We start from the raw sequence: 23,337 nt of genomic DNA, 5'->3' as shown, positions 1-23,337 counted from the left end.
TACCTGTTCACTAGGCTGGATAATTCTTACTATTATTAGATACATTGTATTATTAGATCTGGGTATTGAAACTTAATAGGTTTCGTAAGTCGAATACCATATATTTTTATTTTATCTATATAAATATTAGTTGAAATGACTCAATAAGTAATACAATACTAACTTTCCGCTCGCGATTTTAGCCGCGATATTGCTGATTTTCCCAAGTCCATATATCGAAGATGGCTATATAGGTTATGTATCATCAGATTAATCATTTCGATGTACCCCACAGTACCTGTTGACTGAGTCAAGTCAAGTCAGGCTATACACAATTATCAGATATTTCCAATTGACGACGTGGGCGCACCCCCAGGGAAACGCCAGTAGCCGACTACTATTTTATATTACTACTATTTTATATTTCCACTTAAATTTGTATTGGAGCCAAAAATCAATATAATATGGAATAAGAGAGCCAAATTGAGAATGTATTCCACCTGCTATTAAATTCGTATCTTTCGATTACTATTTTAATAACTCGCTTTACAGCACCCATTATGAAAGGAAAATTGTAAGGTAACATTATTGTAATATTTACATGCGAATATTTTGAATTGCTGAACTGAAAAGCGATATTTCGATTAATTTAAATATATATTATTTTAAAGAATTTGTGAACATGTTTATTTGTGTATTTATTTAGGTATATATTCGGAAATGCAGTCATTGAAATACTGTAGTTAAATAAAAGTTATTTTACGATATTACTAGTAGTACTAGTAGTAGTACTATTATATAATATTTGTATATATCTATTCTCTGTTTTAGATACAAACAGCTTAAAAGATTCCTTTTTTTTATAAATCGTTGCTACAGCTTCACGCTGTAGCCCGCACATAGCAGAGGGAACTTAGAAAAGTAGTGTTAAAATACTCCATTCTCATTTAGATACTTCCTTTCCGACGTTACCAAAGCAAAAAAGAAAATATTAAATATTTCTCTTCGTCCAGTGTAAATCGAACCCACAATTTGTCGCGCTTTTGTCACGTTTATACCACTACACCACGATGGCCTCAAATATAAAGCTCTTACCATTAGGTATTGCTGAGACTAAACAACTTCCTCCTCATATTTTTAAAACACAAACTGTGTATTGGCTACTAGAACGATGTAATTTTAAAAGCACAAAATTCCATATAAGCACTAAAGTTACAACTTAAAATGATAAAGTTGTGCAATCGAAGATGGAAAAGTTCGAAAGCTGCAAGAGCTTTCAGGAAGGAATCAGCGTAGAACCAATAACGATATTACTAGTTATGGGAATACTCACAATTACTTGGTACAGAAAATGTATGAGAATGTAGAAGAAAATATTTTAAACACATTTCTTTATAGAAGGAAAGGTAAAGTCTTAATTTGAGATATTAAGTATCGAGTAGTGAAACTTAAGTCCTCAATGTGTTTTATGTATTCCTAATTTTTGCTTTATATTTAAATTGAAAACCACTACAAAAATTTTAGCATAATTTCATTATGTCAGCACTATGCAATATAAAGCAATGGAAACAATTTGGAAAGCTTTCTGAGTAATATACATGTATGAATATTTTTAGTACAGTAGTCGTGGCGTGGTCGTCAACGTCAGGTGGTATACGTGGCGGTGGTTCGATTCTATCTCAGCGCAATTAATTATTTTCATTTGCTCTCTCTGATAAAAAAAGCGGGGCTTGGAGCTCCGCCACTCAACGACATATTTAAAAAAATCGGTCCGATACCTTCGTATATGTAGGAAATAATTATAATATAACCCGTTATAGTTAAAAAAGCAGCGTTAAGTTTCTCCAATTAGCCCACAGTTTCTTGTCGATGCCGTCGACGGTTGTGGGTTCGATACCTACTCCAGGAAATAAAACATTTCATGTTTTTATTTTTTTGCCCAGGTGTCGAGGCAAAGTCGAGTTCCGTCACTTATTACGAAATGCCTCCAGAATTGGGCGAAAAGTGGGAAGCTTACGCGATACTACACGCGTTGAAAATAAAAAACAAAGCTTTAATAAAAATCTTTTTAATTAAAAGCTGCACTAATTTGTTTCTATACAATACTATATAACATATTTAAATCACATTCATGTTATGTGCGCAGAGACCTGTTCTAGACTGTTCTAGTTGACGACTGGCAGTTTGATGAGCTTTAGAAGTATTCCGTGTCCTAATTAGTGTCATAATTACTACAAAACTGAAATGTTTTATATTCTGAGATGAATGTAGGTTTCGGTATTAATGGTTAGCGTATTTGTTTTAATAGTCTTTTGTAATATATTTTATGAATCATCGCTATATGGAGTTCGATGTGTGACAGTTACGGGTTCGATTTCAGCTAGGGGGAATGAACGTTGTTGTGTTGTGTTGTTATGTTATTCCTTAATACTTTCATGTTCTGGCACTAAGGCATAAGCCTGGTTGAATTCCGCCACTCAACACGTAATGCCTCGAAAAAGTATATCCTAAAAGTAACATTTAAAACCGTCGCTACACAATGGCGGCTTGTCTCTGAAATACTGTTATGTACAAACTTTTTATACTTAACAGGACACTACTTGCTATTATAATGAAAAATAAAAAAATCTTTAAACTTACTGCGCGTAAAAAGAGGATTTTGGATTTGACAAAAATATGCATTATTATTTAGTTTGGTATAATGAATACATTTTATTCATTTTGGGAAACCCAACAATTCTAACACTTTCCAGTAATATGCCTTGTGGTCATGACTGACACGGAAGGACCACGGACTAATGCAAAGTATTTGAAACTTAGGAGTTCCAAAAATGTACAAAGCTAAATATGTAAGCTAAATAGTGGATGTGATTTATCTGGTTTCGAGGTTTTTTTTTTAAAATAGACATATCTTATAAAACTAAAGCAGTATACAATATGAAGTAGCTCAAATTTTTAGCAACTCCTTTTTCATATAGGGATAAATAAAAAAAATTACATATACATATATGTAATATACATAATATTATATTAAGCCAACACACTGTTACAAAAGTTACTGAAAAGTGAACATAGCGCAGTTAGATTTAGTTTCTCTAATAGCCTCAACTATTATACTATTTATGATAGTAGACAGTACTCAGAACCAGCTACTATCATAAATTACATAGATAAAACTGTTTTCTACTATAGCAAGAGTATTTCTACAAACAAACTTAAATACAGTCTAGTCTATCCCATATAAAGTCTTATTGCTGTAATATGCGTCACTTGCATTACTAGCATAGTTTTATTTAATGTGAAGAAATTCCATTCTCCACTTTCCCTGCCATTCGATATCGTATCGTCAGAGCGTGGAAATGAGAATAATTAATTTCCCTGAGTGAAATCAAACTTGAAACCGTCACTCTTACAGTTAGAGGCTGTACTACTGCGCCACGACAATCGAGAAAATATGTTCATATATCTAAAAAATAAAATAATTTAATATTGTTGATTCCTACAAAACTTTTTAATATTTCAAAATACCTCATAAGTCTTATTATAATCGATGATATCAGTTTTCTGCGTGTTACTATATATGTCGAGATACTGTAATTGGATACTATGTTATGTGTTTTAATTTATATATTTCATCAATTTTTATACAACTGTTGTATCTTGCAGTTGAGAAAAGATAACTTATAGATATATCACCCTGATTAACTTGGCGTGGCGTAACTTAACGCAGAACAATCTCTAAATATACCAGAATAAATTAAATTATATTATTTTAATATATAAATGCCCTTCAATTCGAACACGTAACCCAAATGTGGGATGACGACATGAAAAAGAACAAAAGTTATACTCAATAATATTTTGAAAAACATGATCTAGCTCAAAAAAAATAGATAAGTATTTCGTAAAAAAATAATAATTCGAAAGCTCTACAAACAAAAAAAACTTTTCATCGCTCTAGTCCTGCATTTTATCAGTTTATTTTAAGCCACTTCGAGGCCCTTTACGTGCCCAGAATAAATTTCCCTACAAAAATCACCACTTAAAACTAGGAATGTTGAGAAAAATCAGTTTTTAAAATATATTTTTTTAAGGGTGATCCTAATTAATTGCCTGGTATATTATTATGATTACGAAGATAAATTAAGTAGTTAGTACACCTACGATCTAAGGCTTCAGGAGTTCAATGATTTTTCATTAAGGAATTATAATGTTATAATAGCATTTTGCCCTGGATTTCCTTGTATGAAAACTATTTGATAAAAATGCATTAAAAAATATGGTCTAGAGATGGTTGCTGGTTGTAATCCTAGATTCAAAGAAATAGATATTCATATTATAAACAAATGCCTCAACAAAAGCTATAGACTATAATAATGATGTCTGATGTTGGCGCACGAGATAATAATAAAAATAATATCTAGTTACAAATAATAATATCTAGTTTCATATAACAATTCGGACAACGTCACGAGTAAACGCTAGTGTAATAATACAAGCAATACATGTATCATATAATATTGGCTTCCACGCCCGTCTAATAGAAACTCAATAGAGCATTTCGGTGCATGTCGCTTGCTGCATAATCAAGGACGAGCACGAGAAGTGACGACGGGCCGAGTGATTGAGGACAGATGAACAGGTTAGTGAGGTAAAACATGTTAATATTAAAAATAAGTATTATTTAGTATATGTATATGAGAACTATGTATATTCTACGCATTTCTGTATATATGTGTTTGTCGTTTCAATCGTCTTAAAATGTTGGCCCGATTGGAGATTATATGTTATACATACATCTCAGAATTGATTGCATACACAGTACTGTAGAGATGAACTAGACTATAACATAGCATCAATGTCAAGGGGATGTTTTTCGTCAGACAGGGTAACATTTGCCACATCTATCAGTTTAATTATTATCCTTGTGGAGCATTGGAAATTTAGCTAAGCGTGCACGATAGTAAGAAAATCGGAAAATCAAATCCTTATCCAAATCCAAAGAGTATACAATACATATTAGGTAAAAAAAATCATTTTTTTTCGAGCCAATAATACATATTATATAGGACAAAAGGACTGATTTGAACTTCTCTATTTACTCATTTAAATGATGAACTGAATAAGAAGTACGAAGAAAGTCCAATAATAAAAGTGAGATATCTATCAGGTATATCAAGGTAAAAGTAATAATTGTAAATTAAAGTTACATCGATATCGAACCATCCGTACAGCGATGACCGGTTCTCTTGTCGCGTGTCACAGCCGTTCCGCACCAGTGAGGCTTGTCACGGCTGACGGGCCCGACCGCGCGCTCTCCAATATTACTTTAATGAATCTACCAGATATATACTGGAATCAGTATTTAATTAATTCAATTAATATATGTAGTATTAAATATTTTTAATGAAATTAACAAATAAATATTTAAATATTGATGACACGGGTGCAGGTAATATCTGCTTTGAAACTTTATGACTTTTGATTTGTTAATTATTAGATATGCATTAACATGGGAAAATTTCGTCCGACTGTAAAACGACAATTGTGGGTTCGATTTTGTACCTATCCTGCTATGTGCGGGATATAGCGTGAAAGCTTAAAAAGAAATCAATTTACACAACAAGTATACGATGAAACATTACCCTATGTAAACAGATAAAATAAGAAAAAAATATTTTGCAGAGTCAGAATCGAATCCACAACCGTCATGTTTCCAAACCACGACGGCCTCAGGCCCACTTAGATAGTTGTTTGAAAATTAAAATCTATGCCAGCACCAAAGTCAGTCAGTAAATATTGTAAGACAGCAACGAGTCTATCGAGCTGTTTGCATTTTGCAAGCTAGTTACGTTGGAAATGATAATCACCTATATAATCAAGTAAAGTGGATTATTTGTACTACATTTTACTTTATATTGTACATATATTAAAATAAAAAAAAAATAAACTTATTATATTTCTTTTTTTTGCCGGATCCTCTCAACAGAACTGTTATCTGAGACAGTGGTAACTTCTCAAAATTGTTTTCAAAAGCCTATTTGAATTAATATTATAAACGTGAAAGTTTGTGAGGATGGATGATCGTTCTACTCTCACGCAAAACTACTAAAGATTTTGACAAAAATTTTCAATAATATAGCTTTTACATCATAATGATACATGGGCTACAATGGTTTTAGATTCAATCCCCATTTAAGGAACCGAGTTTAAATCAAACCCAAAACCAGTTTACAGTTAGTGTTTGTGCCGCAACGACTTCAAACAAATAAAGTATATTAAGTGAGCAGAGTAATTTTCAATTGGTCCGACAAAGCGACGACACACTATCTAAACCTATTTAGATACATCAACGGAATTGAACGGCCCAATTGTATATACGAGTAGGCATAATGGTGGAGATCTGCACGGATGAGGTAAGGGCGTTTTACAGTCGAAGGTGGAAATTATAATTAAGGAGCCTATCGTGGTTTCTTCTATTCTATCATATACTATAATCATATAAACTGGAAACCTAGAGTCAAAACACTCCGTTACATTACGGAAGTGTCTAAGTTTCCCACTTTCCACCGAATTCCTGAGACATTTCGTATACAGTGGCAAAACTAAGGTTCGTTTTGCCTCATTACCAGAGCGAGGAAATGAAAATATAAAATACTAAATTTCCTGGAGCGGTAATCGAATCCACAACCGGTCACGTTTATAGTCGCACTCTTGTGCCCTGGGGCCACTTGCCACGACTGACCTCCAAAGAACTAGTATTAAATAATATTACATAACACTCGCTCAGTCTGCAGCCTGCCTTGCAATCGAGATAATTAATTTGAATGAGATTGCAGTACGTAAAACAATGATTATATTTCATCCACGAATAATACACACCCAATAACGCCGGCCTCCATTAGCCACGGACGGACGGACGGACGGGGGGACGGGGGGACGGGGGGAAATACCATTTACTATTTACATGCAAATTAAAGAATCGATACTGAAAGTAAATTGAGCTGTTTGGATAATTTATGTTTAATTGTTAAGGAATTTTGTTTGTTTGGTGATTTTTATATTTTTGAAGGAAATTTTATATTTGTTTTTGGGTTACATAGCATTCTTGTAGTATATTACTACAAAAAATTTAAGTATTTTTTTATGTCTTTAAACTTGTTCGAACAGAAACACAATATTATAATTTTTGGGACAATATAATTGCATTGATCTATAAAGAAACTATCATTGGAAATGGATTCCTTATGACAACGTATACTCTGCTAAATCAATAAGAAGGTAATTTTATACCACTAAGAACCTTGAAAGATTAGGATCACATCAAATAAATACTATGGTTTGAAAACAGTCATGGCACAGGGTTTTTACAGGCAGGGTCGTCATTAGATAGTTCGTCTTCTCTAACAACTGCTCCATCCATCAGGATTTCTGTACGTCCGATTCATGTCAATAAGTATTCTTGATGCATTTTACTAGAGAAAGAATAATTAATATATCTAATTTACACCACTGCCCCATTAGTACTACCTCTTTGCCTTTAAATTACATGACTTTAATAAAATAGTTAGTATAAAGTTTCTATAACCTATAAAAGAACACGAAGAACAGAGTTAATTAACCTTCCGCCAGGCGCAGATTCAACAGTGCTAATATTTGAGTTAGTATTTTCGATAATCTCAACATCAACGAAGTTTGCTCTTTTAATACTAAAGTTGCTTCATCGGTATTGGTTGAAAGCAGAATATTATTTTTATTAAGTAATAGTAGGACATTTTTTTATAAATACATACATATGCTAAATGATCCAAAAGTATGTCGACAAATAAAGTAATGAAAAGTGTTTTTTTTTTATTTTAATCATGACAAATTAGTCAAAATCGATTAACTTATAAGTTTAAACTAATGTTAGTGAAACACAAAGGTGAAATTCCTGTCGGCTCTTCTAACTGAGTTCCGTAGTAGCTTGTGTTTTTTTTATATTCATTCAGCGATTCAAGTGCTTACAAAAGTATTATTTAATAAAGAATATTTTGAAATTGTAATTTTGTATGAAGGTTTGTTTTGAACGTTTCATAAAACGTAAATAAGCTGATTTTTTAAAAAGTAAATATATTTTCTCCTAAGACAGAAACGAAGTGAATAGTCATTTAATTTTCGATTCCAGGCCTTAAATTTAAATCAAGTTAAACGTAGTCCAAAAATTATAATTTCAATTGTATGCATAAATTGGGATTCAAATCTTACGTCGGTGTGCTCGCACCGGGTATTATAACTAACGTACTGGTGCTATTACAAAGTGGAAAAGGACAAGGTGCGAATAACAGCGATAATAAAATTATTTATTATGTTTTCTGTATTATTTTTTTATTAAACATTTCATTTCGCTTAAAGTTCTCAACGAGTGGGGTACGATTCTTTTCATGTTCAAAGTTATCTATTAATTATATGATTCATTAAAAGAAAGAAAATAGCCCATTTAATTTATTAAATACGTACTTAAGATTTTTAGTAACAATAACAAGAAACAATTTTCTTAGAGGTGTATCGCTGACTGCTCTTCTATGAAAATATAAATATCTAATAACAATTGCGCAATCACTTGTTCTGATTTTTTTATGAAATTTCATTATTTTTGGTACGGTAAGACATGAATGAGGTCGTCGTAGAGCAGAGAAACAGCACGTGACTGTTGACGCAATATTTGTGGGCTTAATTCTCACTTGGAAAATTTTATATACATATCTAAATTATTTTCGTATCCCCGCTACGCTATACGCTACGCTATACGCTACTACCGCTACGGAGCGCACCATTAAGTTGCGCTACTCAACACGCTACATTTCGAAAATTGGGAAACAAATTAGCTTAATACTAGGTTCCCTCTATGTACAGTGCTATGCGGGAAAAAGCGTGATGCTGGGTTGATGATAATAATATATTTAATATTTATGAGCCACCCCGCTATCAGACGGTCAGTAAATTATCATAGCGAAGGTAATTAAAATAGAAATACGATATCGAGTGTACTCCGGAGGCTCGGACAATAATTGGAACCGCTTTACGAGTATAGCCTAACTGATTCGCTTTTATATTGCAAGATATTATTGTTACGTCTTTAATGATAAAAGAATACTATAGAATAAGAAATGACGAAGACAATGCTATGGTAATTGTTCTATGAATATTTATTTATTGGAAATCAATCCTTTTTTTTTATTTTTATGTATTTTATATATCATACAGACTCCAACATTAACACAATAAGTGGAAAGTACTTAAAAAGAGTACTATTTACAAGTGCTTCCTCTCTCATTTACGATAAATCGGATGTATTGTTATTAAAATTTTTTTGCGGCGTTCAGTACCGCCACTCTTCACGCAATACTGCCAGTATTTTCAGTTTCCTCTGCTCCAGAGAGCAACTACCCCCAGTTATTCATTCTAAAAGTAAAGACATTTTATTTATTTTGATTTTTTTTCTACCTCGTTATGACTATAAGCGTGAATAGAAAAAGTAGTAATATTTTCATCAAGGTCAAGCGCAGGGTTGGGTTCCACGCCTGTCAAGCTTGAACATTAGGCGGAGCGTGAGGGATATATTGTCTTAACACAAGGTTCCCTTTGCTACCGGAATACATATAGCTGTATATGTGATATACAGCATAAATCTATACACAGCCAGGCACTGTCCCGCTGCACTACGACGTAAGAATTCATGGAAGCACCATACCACTGCCGAATTTGAACATGTAGTCATCGCCATTAATTAAACAGCAATTGAATGAACTGGAATATTGTAGAGCAATTTTGCACTCTTTTTAGCGATTGGCTTCACAGTTTTTCCTAGGACTTTTTGAAGAATTGTTTTTATTTTCGTACCAATATTTGTATGTATTTATTTTCGAAGTGTGCTTGAACGGATGACGCAGTTTTATTTAAATAACAGACAGCTCGAAACGATAGCAACAATTTTCAAAAACTCTACGTGTTTGTTTAAGTTTTTTTATTTCAAACAAAGTGAATATTGTTTATTGACTTAGTGGTCATCTGCGTACTTCATACTGCCTTTGACACGTAATCGTTTTTATCCCTTATTTTATTTTACCCTTACGCCGTATCCCGCAAATACCAGGGGAGGTAGAGGGAACCTAGGATAATAATAATCTTGACAGACGGACAAAAGTAATAATAAAATTATACAAAAAGTAATATGAAAATTATATATTCTTTTTTCTTTTGATGTGTGGAACCCTAAAGATAGACGATTTTTTAGTAAAAATAAATTTTAGTGCCAATATCGTAAACGAAATACTGTTATAAAATATTGTTAGCGCAATCAGTGGTGTCAAAAGCAGAACACCTGACAGCAGCATAGTAGGTATTCATTTTCAATTTTTCATGTTATTGTTCCTAGCGTTGATGATTTTTTTTAATATTCAAACATATAACAACTTTAAAACTATGTATAACGATCACTATAATATAGTATTCGTCATATATAGTGTTAAAATTTATGTTTGTCTGTATATCACGATGGCGTTGGCGTTGGCGTAGACCGCCATCATGATACTGTAAATTGGCTATATTTACTGATGAAAACATGCTGTGGAACTAACAGGAAATGTCTTAGCCCTAGATTCCCACGTTTTCTTTGCCTACCCTGCTATGAGCGGGATACAGCGTGAAGCTAAAAAAATGAAAGTATAGTTTCATATAAAATACGAGTAGTGTATGTTAGTTACAAAATAAAGAACTAAGAAGGATATTGTTCTTTATCTTACAAAGGAACGCAGCGGAGGATAAGTCAAAGAGGTTTGCGACCTACGACCGACCAGCTCTGTTTGTACGGAGGCAACGTATGGACAGACACGATCTTATATAGGAAAATATTTGCTAAGCGACTGTGCTATATGATGCGTGATAACAACAAAATATGAGTATACCGGTTTTTACTCATATTTTGTTTTCGTTCATTCATTAGAGTCACAAGTGAAGAAAACAAACATTACACTGACAAAGGAAACAAATTGTCCGGTAATTCTCTTAATTTGATTATTATTTCAATAAAGAAAACAAAATTTAAGTACACAAGGCCAACTAATACAATACAGATTAAAAATATACTATTACAAAAAATGCTAAATTACCATTACATTTTTTAATGTCAATTTTTTTTAGCTTCACGCTGTATCCCGCACATAGCAGGATAGGCAGAGGGAAGTTTTAAATAGCTAAAAGTAGTGTAATAATTATAGCTTAGGGCCCAACGTAACTGACTGCCGGTAAAGTATCACATTGAATAATTTTTAAATTTGAACCAGTAGTTCCTGAGATTAGCCTGTTCTACTAAACATGAAATTGCAACGGGTGTGGGTTCAATTCCTATTCAGAGAAATAAATTGTTTTAATTTTTGTTCAGCTCTGTGTGGATTCGTTCCCCCGAGTGCAGATTTAAATATCATATTATTATTCCAACTGTAACATATAGGCTATATACATATAATACTTACATTATTTTTCCCTCGTTTTTTATTCGTAAAAGACAGGCACACATGTCGTGACGCGTGTCGTCTCGTGTCCTCCTGTACGCAACCGATGCCTCGTAGATATGACTTTAATAATGCCTGTCTGAGACTTTAACCGCTAAGTGCCTACTTGTGTTGTAACTTTTTATCGAGCCTTATGTTACTCCATATAAACCCAAGGGAAGGTAATGAATAATGCATCACTTATATTTTAGTAACTCACGTTCCTCACGCACCGCCTAATTTTTTAGACATTATGTCTAAAAAATTAGGCGGCGGCGGCACCACAGATAGTGGAACTCAAAACTGCGCTTTCTCCTGTTACCAGGACATGAAAATAATTTATTCCACCAAGTGGAAATTGAAGCCGTAACCTTCTCGTTTACCGTCACACCCTTGTGCTACTGTGCCACGGCGGCCTCTTTGACTCTTATTCTTATAAAATGAGTGCATACACCTGCAAATTTAAGTTTGTCAACATTGACCAGCTTTTTTTTAAACTGTCTCTCAAACGACTTATTTTCCAGATACTTAATATAACTTTTTAATTTATCCGTATTAAACTTGAATCTTAACAATGTACTTTAGTTTTACAATAAATATTAATCTCATAGTTTTTAATCAAAAAAAATATTTTTGAAACCTAAAAGAAAACTAAAGTAATTGAAACAAGTGAAGCTTACAACTGTCAAAGACGTTCAGATAAATCTTCTACAGTGCCATTGTACTGATGTAGAGATAAACGGGATGATGAGGTTAAAAAAAAGGTTAAGTTCAAAGGAACTAACTAATTTTAAAATATCATAAATATAAGTATTTTTCACAAAATGTTAACAGTATTTTAAAATGGCCGGAAAAGCAAATAGAGCAACTCAAAGATACACAACTAACTTGAACAACCACTATAAATAAATAAACATAAATTAAACTAATTCAAACCATCTAAAGTACATAAATTAAGGTTCCTTTCATGAGTTGTGATAGCAACTACTTAAAAACTAATTACTACTGCTATTTCAATGAGACATCCCCTGAGCCGAAGTTCAGCATTAGCTTGTTTATTGTACTCTCTAATTAGGAGGCTACCTTTGTGGTGTCGATATACGGTCTGAAAAGGTCTTTGCATATTAATACGTACATTTTGAAAGAATGTCTCGTTTGTTTAAGTTCATTGGGAATTAAGAACTTCACCATACAAAAATCTCCATTTCTCATAATACTATTTACATATATAAATAAAACTAATATAACATTCAATAGAAGCTAAGGTTTACATTCGAAAAACACTACGAATTTGATTTATCGTCGATACAAGTGGCGCGGTATTCGCTTATTGCGATGAATACGTAAGATGAAGAATGTGAGGAAGCCAAATTTATGCTAACGTCTCTTGTTGATTGTTTCTGAACATTTTTACGCTATGTTTTTTATGTATTCGAATGCGTTATATTTAAAAACTTTTATAGTATCAGGACTGACAGTACCTAGTGACATTTTTACCATTTTCTTTATTGGGTATGAAAATATAATTTAGTAATTCAATATGTATATCAAAAATGTATGTATCTATATCAAAATTCAGAATAACATGAAAATGTACCTCATTATCAATACTACTCTTCTGTTACTAAAAGACAGACATCGCACAGCGGGTCTACCGCGCGTTAAAAAAAGCCAAAAATTAAGCATGTATGAAGAGTATAGAAAAATACTAAGAGTGGACTTTTCGAAACATCATCATCCACCGGCGTTGAGTTCCGCCAGATTCCTAGGTAACCTACCCTGCTTTGTGCGAGATCCAGCCTGAAGCTAAAACAAAAAAACCAAAATTCTATTTTTCATTTTCAATTTATATTTTACGCATGTAAAGTTGCGAGTGGCCACTACGAGTTAATATGTATAATATAATAGTTTTAGACTACAGTAAGCAGATATATTTATATAAACAAAAAAAATTAAACTGTCTGTCTATGACCGATGGTATAATACCACATTGCTAGCGGATGTCATCGTCTTTATACGCTGTTTGCGATGGTCGAGAGTTTAAATTAAAATCAAGAAAGTTTTCTTTTGAGTTTCATGCTATATCCTGTTTACACGTAGTGAGAACGTAGTGTTTAGACACTTCATTCCCCATGCGCCGGCCAAATTTTGAAGTATTGTATGGTAAGTTGTGGAACTCAATGTCCTGCTTTGCCTCGATACCAAAGTGAAATAAAACTGTACTTAAAATTTCTTTCCCCCAAATGGAAATCGGACCTACAACCATCGTTTACAGTCATGTTTAACATAATTTCATTTCCGTCATTTAATTTTGTTTTAGAAATTATATTAACTAATGTAAAAAATTTAAATGCCTTTAAAAATGTTTAATAGAGTTTTGGTGTAATTTATCTTTATGACAAGACGACGGGAGACCCTACTCTCCGGACGAATGATCATATTCGTTAATTATCATTTCAAATTTTAATAGAGTGCCGTTAATTAACTTGTGAAATACTTATAATTGGCTAGGCGTTGAGTGTTGAGTGGCAGAACACTGCGCTTTGCCTCGACGCCAGGGTGAAGAAATGAAAATATAAATTTAAATAAATATTTCATTTCCTCGAGTGGGGGGGTTCTTCGAACCCACAACCACGCTTAAAGTCACTTATCAGTTATTCACTACAAGTATTTTAGTATTATACAATTTTGGAAACCAGGCGTTTCGAACACTTTAATGTTCAGATCGCGGGAAGACACGGGTCTAAATTTTTTTCTAAATAGGATTATGAAAAATAAATCTAGATCACCATTCTGCACAGGGAATCATCAAATTGTCACTTCTGAAATCATAATACAAAAAATAAAAAGAGTGTAGAACGGGCAGGTTCTCTCAGTTTTAAAAGTAAAGATAATCCCTTCAGTATTCCACAGCCGAACACCCGTATTGCTCGACTAAACTTCGACGTTTCCCATCTCAGCTGCGTTGTGAGAGTTCGTTCCCAACAATTTCTTTGTTTACAGCTTTTTACGGAGCTCCTCGAGTCGCTGCGAGCTTTCATCTACCACTTTGACAATTACCCACTCGACTGTGTTCCAAATATTAAAATGAAAGTTAGAATTCACTCGCAGTTTCATTTTTCGTGTAGTTTTTTTCGATGAGATGAGATTTTTTATGATGTGGCAATAAGATAATTCTTGTTAATTTAATGTGCGTTTAGTTGCGCCACACGCATACACCAAGATTTTTTTTCTCAGCTTCACGGTGTATCCTGCATGTAGAAAGGTAGACAGAAAGAGTCTAGTGTTAAGACACTCCGCTCCCCACTTTCCGCCGAATTCCAAAGGTATTGTGTGTTGATTAGCGGAACTCAACGCCGCCAAGGAAATTAAAACAACTCTTTACCCCGATTGGTTATTGAACCAACAAAATATTATAAAACATACAATTTAAAACATATAAGTTATATTTCAAAAATATGAATGTTCATACAAACGTACCTTCATCGTATGACTAATAGCCAATGCACTAATAGAGCGAGTATCGACGACTCGACATAAATTTCGGTTATGCGTCGCATTTGTCGCGGCGCTACGAGAATACGTATATTTGAATGTGCTTGTACATGTCCCCAAATATTTATATCATTTACTAGCTTTTACTTCAGTTAAATAGATTTGGTTAAGCGCGCTAATCTTAGTAACTATTGGTTTGGGTTTTTTTAGCTTTACCCTGTATTCTGCAGTCTAGGCAGGGGAAACCTGGGAACTTAGTTAAGAAACTCTGTTCTCATTAAGACATTGCCGCTCCCGCCATTTTCCGCTGAATTCTGGAGGCGTGTTGAGTGTCGAAAGTTAACGCCGCGTTTTAAATCAGCACCAGAGCGAAGAAAATGAAAATATTAGTAAATAGTCATTAATTTTCCCGAGTATCGAACCCAGAACGTCGTGATTACAGTGCCACCACGCCACAACGGTCTCATTTATGAACATCTAAAATAACAAAATTTTAAGTATTTTTAAAGTTTAAGTTTACGAAACAAACAGTCGGTTACCTACATGGGTGTAACCGACAAATCGGTATTACGAGTAAATTCCATATAAGTTGTATTCGCCTGTCAAACACACGCGCCTTAAAGTGGTTTAAGTTTTAATTAAATTAAGCTTTCCCAATACTGAACTTCACGCAAACACGTCAAAGGAAACTTGGATTACAATAAAAGATCAAACGTGCAAACCTACATAATATATTTTTCTTTTTAGGTAATGGGAGCCCAATGTTAAGACACTAAGCTCCCCACTTTTAGCCGAGTTCCGCGTGGCGTTGAGTTCCGCCACTCAACACGCAAAGCCTCCCAAATTCGGCGGAAAGTAGGGAACGGAGTGTCTTATCATTAGGTTCCCTCTGCCTACCTTGCTGTGGGGGGGATTTAGCGTGAAGCTGAAAAAGAAACATACAAAGGAAAATACTTTACCACTCACTTTAATATACAAATCGATGTTGCGATTTAAATAAACATTACGTAGTCTTTTGAAATTGTGAAAATAGTTATGCCTGCTTCTTGTAGGTTATCATAGAGCATGAGACAAACAAATTTGCCACGACATTCACGTGTCTGCCTACTTACTACTTAATGTTAGTCAGCTTAAGCGCTGTATTTTCACTATTTTTCCAAAATTATCAGTTTAAGATATAATTTTTTTATATACTGCTTAAACTAGGCCTATAACTAAATATAATTACTTCAGGTATTTTATTTGTGTGACAATCCCAGGTATTTGAAATGCCCTTTTTTTCATATTTAAGTTAAACTGAAACTATTATTTTTTTAATTCTTTTCTGTCACTGTTTAAATTTCGTTCTTGGACTTTTGGCATCCATCCGGGGCCAGGCACCTTCTTCGTCCATCGTGCTGCAGGACTTACATACTCGTATGTATATACAGATAATTCATTCCAATTTTGGGTTGAGCTCCTCTTATATTGTTATTATACTAAAATCTGTCTACAATATATCTTACTTTAAAAAAAGTTTTCCCTTTTACAAAAGAGCACGGAAATATAGCCAAGGCCACCACAAGGTGCATGTCTGTTAGCGTCAACGGCGAACAACAACTTTGATTGCCTTCACTGACGTTTGACACTTCCTCTTGGAAATTCACGTGAGTTTTTCAACAAAATTACTTTATTTTATGTAATTATTTACTGTAAAGTTTATATTTTTGATTAAGTTTAAAATTAAGCTGTATTTAACAGCTTAATTTTAAATTAAATTAAAAATAATATCTCAAATTCTTTAATGTATATAAAGAATCCAGTCGTGTGTCTATAAACGCGACAGGTTGTGGTTCCCATTCCCACTCGAGGAAATGAAGTATTTAATATTTCCATTTTTTTTACTCTCGTTTCGAGGCAAAGCGCAGTGTTGAGTTTCGGCCCTGATCAATGGGTGACCTCAAACATCCTTTAGTACACTATTAAAATCCCCGATCCCAATGCCAATTTCAGTTTTTTACGCTTGGTAATGTAAGTTGTTTGTCTGTTAATTAATTAATAACAGAAGAGTCTTAAATATATCTTGAATTTGGAGAAAAAGTGGAAAATGGAATGTCTTGATACGAGATTGTCTCCGCCTATATTGCTATTCAAATTCAAATTCAAATTCAAAATTCAAAATATTCTTTATTCAAATAGGCAATTATTATAAGCACTTTTGAATCGTCGAATGAACATATGAACAAAAAGCTACCACCGGTTCGGAAGGCAGTTCTGCTGAGAAGAGCCGGCAAGAAACTCAACAGTTGCTCTTTTCAAAATCAATGGTACAATCACAATCTATTACATTAGCTGGCAGCTATCCTGCATTACATTCAATAGACATTAATTCCATACATGCTTATCCTCTAGATATTCTTGAACAGTGTAATAAGCTTTACTTGTTAGAATTTTTTTTACAGATATTTTAAATTTTGGAAGTGGCAAATCTAGAATACACTGCGGAATTTTATTATATACACGTATACTCAGACCCATAAAGGATTTATTAACTTTTTGGAGGCGAAAACTTGGTGTAACAAGCTTATCTTTATTTCTCGTTCCTATCGTATGACTGTCACTATGTTTACTATGACAATGTATATTTTGTCGGACAAAGAGAATATTATAGTATATAAATTGGGAAGCAACTGTAAGAATACCTGCATCTTTGAAAAGACTTTGATACACGCATACTATAATATGTCTATTAAATTCAACGCAGGACAGTTCAATAGAGCGTTCGTCAGAGAGAGCTACTATATCTGGTCGCGATTTACAACGTATATCATTTCTTATTAATATAAGCGAGCCGCCGCGGATGGCCTTCTCTCTAACGAACGAACTTGACAATTTATAATTTTCAATATTTACTATATTACATTTCGAGATCCAGTGCTCAGTTATGCACATTATATGAATATTGAATTTTTTTAGAAATAATTCTAGTTCCAGTTCTTTGCCTCCTAGGCCTTGCATATTCTGATGTACAATGTTAAATTTAAATGACCTAGGCGTTGTCTTATTGTCTAGTTTAAATTGAAACTTACATCATTATACTTTATAGAAGTATTATTAGTACATTTTATTTCTTTCGTTATACCATGTACAACGGGGTTTTGTATATTATATGCTACTAAAGTAGCAATTTATTTCTTAAAATATAAAGGTAGATACAATGTATCTTCTGTCAACTTACAGCTATTATAAATAAATTTATTTAAATCTAAATAAAAAAAAGCGTCGCTATGACGTTCTTTCGTATTATATAATGTTAAGTTCAGGTTATATATACATTTATTTTGTTTTTCTGCGAGGGAAGAAGAATATGGAAAAGAGCATATAATAAATTTACATTTAGTTTTACTATGTTAGTCAAGCAAGTTTTCTATACTCTTTATAATATCTTGTTTCCTCACTGACAAACTATGACCATGTAATAGTACAACAGTACTATGCTCATTTAAATTCATGGACATAATTTTCTTAATATTAAACTGGTAACTGGCTCCAGGCGAACATGCATTAAATACTGAATTTGAGAAGTGGTGACTAAGTAGGGACCCAAAGCCTTGACCTAATTTATCAGATATAACAAAAATATTTCTTGATGAGGAGCGGGAGGAATTGACAATATGTAAATTATTTTTCTTATTTTTATTGAGTAAATAATGCATGGCCGAGTCACCCACAGCCTCTTGCGAGGGAATTGACTCAGTGGACCCTACAACTGAACCACCACAACTATGTTTATTTGTTAGTGATTCAAATGAATAATACAACTTCAACTGAATAACATTTATCAAGTGAATAAAGGAACGGACGGATATAATATATACACAAATACTAGTTAAAAACATAACCCTCCTTTTGGACTCCAGCGCAGACGGGTAAAATTATACATTCCCATAAAAATTAAAACAAAAACGCTTACTCTTTGCGCTCCACTCATTATTTTCGCTCAATCCCGGTTCTGCATAATCCGGGATTAGGGTTCCGCGCAAATGGAGCACTTTCTTTGCAATGGTTCGTAGCAGAAGCTTGTTAGCTCGTTGTTTGGTTTATTAATTATTATGTATTATTATTTTCTGCTTATTCTCACGACGACTGTACGCTGAGGATGGAGTCGAGCTTTTAGGTCACCTTAATTAAATGTGGCATACGTGTGTATATTATATGTATGAGGTGTATGAGTGGCGACTATTCTATGGCGTATTCTAATTTAGTGAGTTTCTTGATATATAAAATGATATCAAAAAAAAATCCCGTCTAAATAAAAAACAAGAGGTTGGAAATTTTATTATTTAAAACCTTATTTTTACTTACAGGTATCCATACGTATATAATAAAAGCGCTATTAACATGAATTTGATGAAAGAAATAATCAAAGACGAACCAGAAAAGACGCGAAATTAATATTGTAACTATTAGAATTAAATAAACCTTGTCATTTAGTAAAAGAAAGAGGAATAAGTAAATACTTTAGTGTGCTTTAATCAAACGATTCAAAGAAAATGTTCCAATAATTTCAAAATATATAATATATAAATTTATATATTCTACGTCTCGAGCTTATGTGATAAAGCTCAGACAGTGTTATAAAACGTTTTAATCAGAAAGTCTAATATAAATATAGCTTTTTATTTTAAATAAAATATTTTAGTAAAACTTGTACATATATATTTAAGATACATACAATTTTTTTATATAATACATTATAATATACTTCATTATTTTGCAATAGTGTCTTACAGAGATGTTACACTAGGTTCCCAGGATTCCACTGCCTTTCCTGCTATGTTCTTAAAAATATAGTTAAATACTTATACTATAACGGTAGGTAATATCAATTACGTTCTTAATTTAATCTTTGGCACGGTTAGCAATAGTGGCATCTCTATCAAGGTTTACTCCCCTCAGCATCCACCCTCGACCAGGCTGTCCAGCTTCGCCACCAACGGGCCCATCATGGGCATCTGCTAATTGAATGAGGAACATTCTTCTAGGTTTAGTTGACATATTCGGTGTACTTCCATGGACGAGGAGGTAGGAAAATATGACCACATCTCCAGCTTTTGCTATTACAGGTGTCGCTGATTCTATTGGAAACTTTTTCTGTATTTAAAATAAAATAAGTATAATTAATAAATGGTTAGAACGGTTAGAGGTAACGGAAGCTGATTTTATTTTTCTTATAATAATCAAAACCATAAAGCGACAAGCTAGGGGTCTATCGTTTATTCCTATATTATAACATCGACTAATACCTGGTCAACGTAATGAAAATGACTTCCTTCCTTAGGCCCGAAGTCTTCAAGAGGTCCTAATTTGTGAGAGCCAGGATAAACAAATAAGCCCCCATTTTCGGGATTAGCGTCGTCGAGGTGAATGAACGCCGCTACCATGGAATCTTTTTTATATGGAAAATAAGGATAATCCTGAAGCAAGAGAAGATAAATATATTGAAATAAATATTATTTTATGTTCTTTCTAAATTGAAAACTATATAATGATCTTTATAAGTTAACATTTTTTTGTAATAAGCAATAATTATGATTTGTTTAATTACATAAAAAAATCATACTTGATGCATAGGATATGAAGCTCCCTTCTCGGGAGGCTTGTAATGGGCCTTGGTATGATGAAGCATGATGTTCTCAGTGCCCATGACACCCTCGAGGGCGTCGAGCAGGTCCTCGTTGTAAAGTAGTTTACCGAACACTGTGTGATGCATTTGCAAATTGTGAATACCTTTCACCTGAAATATAATATTGAAATAATTAATCATCTCTCGAAACTTTGTTTTGTGTAGATTTTAAGACGTAAAGAAAATATCATCTTTTGTCATTTCTGTGACTACAAACGTGATGGTTGTGGGTTCGATTTCCATTAGTAAATATGATGTATTATCATTACCGAATGCTAGGAACAGGACGCGCGGCGTTGGGTACCGCTACTCCGCAAAATAAAGTTTAAAATGTATTAACGCTAGTATTAACCCTAGGTGCCTACCTATACACCGTAAAGAAAAAAAAATCTTACCGTATATGGACTATCACTTGCGCGGAATGTATCATCACTACCGACCCACGAACTCTCCGTTTTCGCCTGGTTCTTTCTTTTAAACAAATTATCATACTCCTCAGAAACCCGCTTCAACTCCTCCCCTTTTATCAGATTCTGCAAATGAATGTAACCATTGTCTTTGTAAAATTGCACTTGTTCTTTTGTTAACCGAACCATTTCGAACGAAGCACAGTTAAGTAATGGACTGTCTTATACATATATGATATTTAACACGAAAATGATCGCGCCTATTATCTGCCAATAATGTGTATTATTTATCTTATCTTTTTCATATCTTTTGTAATATTAATTTTCAAAAAAAGTTATACGGACATATCAATCCACCCTCCGCATTGTGTTTTTTTTATCTTCATGCTGTATCACGCAGCAGGGTAGGCACAGGGAGCCTGGAAACCTATTGTTAAAACAGTTCCGTTCTCCAGTTTCTGCTTAATTCTTAAGGTATTACATAATTACGTGTTGAGTGACGGAACTCACGCGCATTGTCTAGTCTAGACCAGAGCAAGGAAATGGAAATATTAAATATTGCATTCCCCTGAGTGGCAACCGAATTCATAAACATCGCGTTCAACCACACCTTGTACTATCTCGCCAAAACGGCCTGAATTGCTTTATTCGAATATATTGTATGACATAATATTATTAAAAATAATAAATTCGAAAGCCAGCCAAGACGGGACACGTAAAAAGAAACGTATACCTATAACATAATCTAATACCATTTTAATAAAATAAAAAAAAAATTAATAAAATTAAAATAAAATAGTGCTACTACCATAAAAATAATAATAATTTTCAAGCACAAATTAAACGCGCGTATTATTAAAGTATCTAATTTTCCCAAAAAAAAATATAAGAATTCTTTTCTTAGATACGTGAGACATCCATTAACGGGTTAATAGACGTTTTAATCTTGACATTGGGCAGAGTTCGTGATCCCAAGATAAAAATTAAACAAAATCATATTCTATCTCGAAAACAACACATAATATTTATGTAATTACAAGTTATGTTATAATATAACTAGCGGACGCGCGCAGCTTCGCTTGCGTAATTAGGGGTGAATTCTAATAAACCACGAAACATGTGTTCAATGAAATATTTTTAAGAGTCTAAATTTCAAATTTTATAAAAATCGGTGGCGTTTTAAAGATTTTTCCATACAAACTTTCAACCCCTTATTTGCACCCTTAGGGGGAGAATTCTAGGAAACGATGAAACACGTGTTCAATTAAATACTTTTAAAAATCTAAATTTCAAATTTTATAAAAATCGGTGCCGATTTAATATTTTTTCCATACAAACTTTGAACCCCTATTTCACCCCTTTAGGGTAAAAATTTTTCAAAATCCCTTCTTAGTGGATGTCCAGATTATGAAAGTAAACATCTGTCCAAATTTCACGTTTCTCCGCACAGCGGTTACGGCTGTGCGTGCGTCTTACCTCAGTCAGTGAGGACAAGTCCTTTTATATATATATATAATTGTTTACAAAAACAATTTGTAACTACAATAACTATGTCGTATATATTAGTCGTTCTAAAGTTTTCAATATAGTAAGCTCTTAGTTTTAGTCAAAACTATTATCTATATATATAAAAGGACTTGTCCTCACTGACTGAGGTAAGACGCACGCACAGCCGTAACCGCTGATGATAGAAACGTAAAATTTGAACAGATGTTTACTTTCGTAATCTGGACATCCACTAAGAAGGGATTTTGAAAAATTTTAACCCTAAAGGGGAGAAATAGGGGTTGAAAGTTTGTATGGAAAAAAAATTTAAATCGAATCGAAAACTGAAATTCAGACTCTTAAACATATTTAATTGAACACGTATTTCATCGTTTTCTAGAATTCCTCCTCTAAGGGTGCATATAAGGGGTTGAAAGTTTGTATGGAAACATCTTTAAAACGCCAGCGATTATTATAAAATTTGAAACTCAGACTCATAAAAATATTTAATTGAAAATGTGTTTCATGGTTTTCTAGAATTCACCCCCTAAGGGTGCGAATAAGGGGTTGAAAGTTTGTATGGAAAAATCTTTAAATCGCCACCGACTCTTTTAGACTCTTAAAAATGCATTAATTGAACACATGTTTCGTGATTTATTAGAATTCACCGCTAAATACGCAAGCGAAGCTGCGCGCGTCCGCTAGTTGTTTTATAAATCTTTTCACCGGAAAGTGGGGAACAAAAGTGTCTTAATGGGATCGGAGTGCCTTTACA

At 33.3% G+C, this 23,337-nt stretch overlaps 1 protein-coding gene across 1 annotated transcript; it reads right to left on the bottom strand.

Moving 5' to 3' along the window:
- Window positions 1-19,740: 19,740 nt before the first annotated feature.
- On the bottom strand, window positions 19,741-21,310 carry LOC146536594 (uncharacterized). The gene is made up of 4 exons (XM_085189426.1): window positions 21,066-21,310; window positions 20,608-20,781; window positions 20,291-20,461; window positions 19,741-20,138 (listed from the first exon to the last, which is right to left on the bottom strand). Exons 1-4 carry the CDS (start codon window positions 21,264-21,266, stop codon window positions 19,887-19,889), a joined length of 798 nt encoding a protein of 265 aa, XP_085045552.1. The 5' UTR covers window positions 21,267-21,310; the 3' UTR covers window positions 19,741-19,886.
- Window positions 21,311-23,337: the final 2,027 nt, after the last annotated feature.

The sequence above is a fragment of the Heliconius melpomene genome, chromosome 8, assembly GCF_056956725.1.
Source record: "Heliconius melpomene rosina isolate 202511_hmr_F chromosome 8, ASM5695672v1, whole genome shotgun sequence".
In the NCBI taxonomy this organism is placed as follows: Eukaryota; Metazoa; Arthropoda; class Insecta; order Lepidoptera; family Nymphalidae; genus Heliconius; species Heliconius melpomene.
The sequence above is the reverse complement of the archived record's forward strand: the minus strand, read 5'-3'. Positions and strand labels throughout refer to the sequence as shown.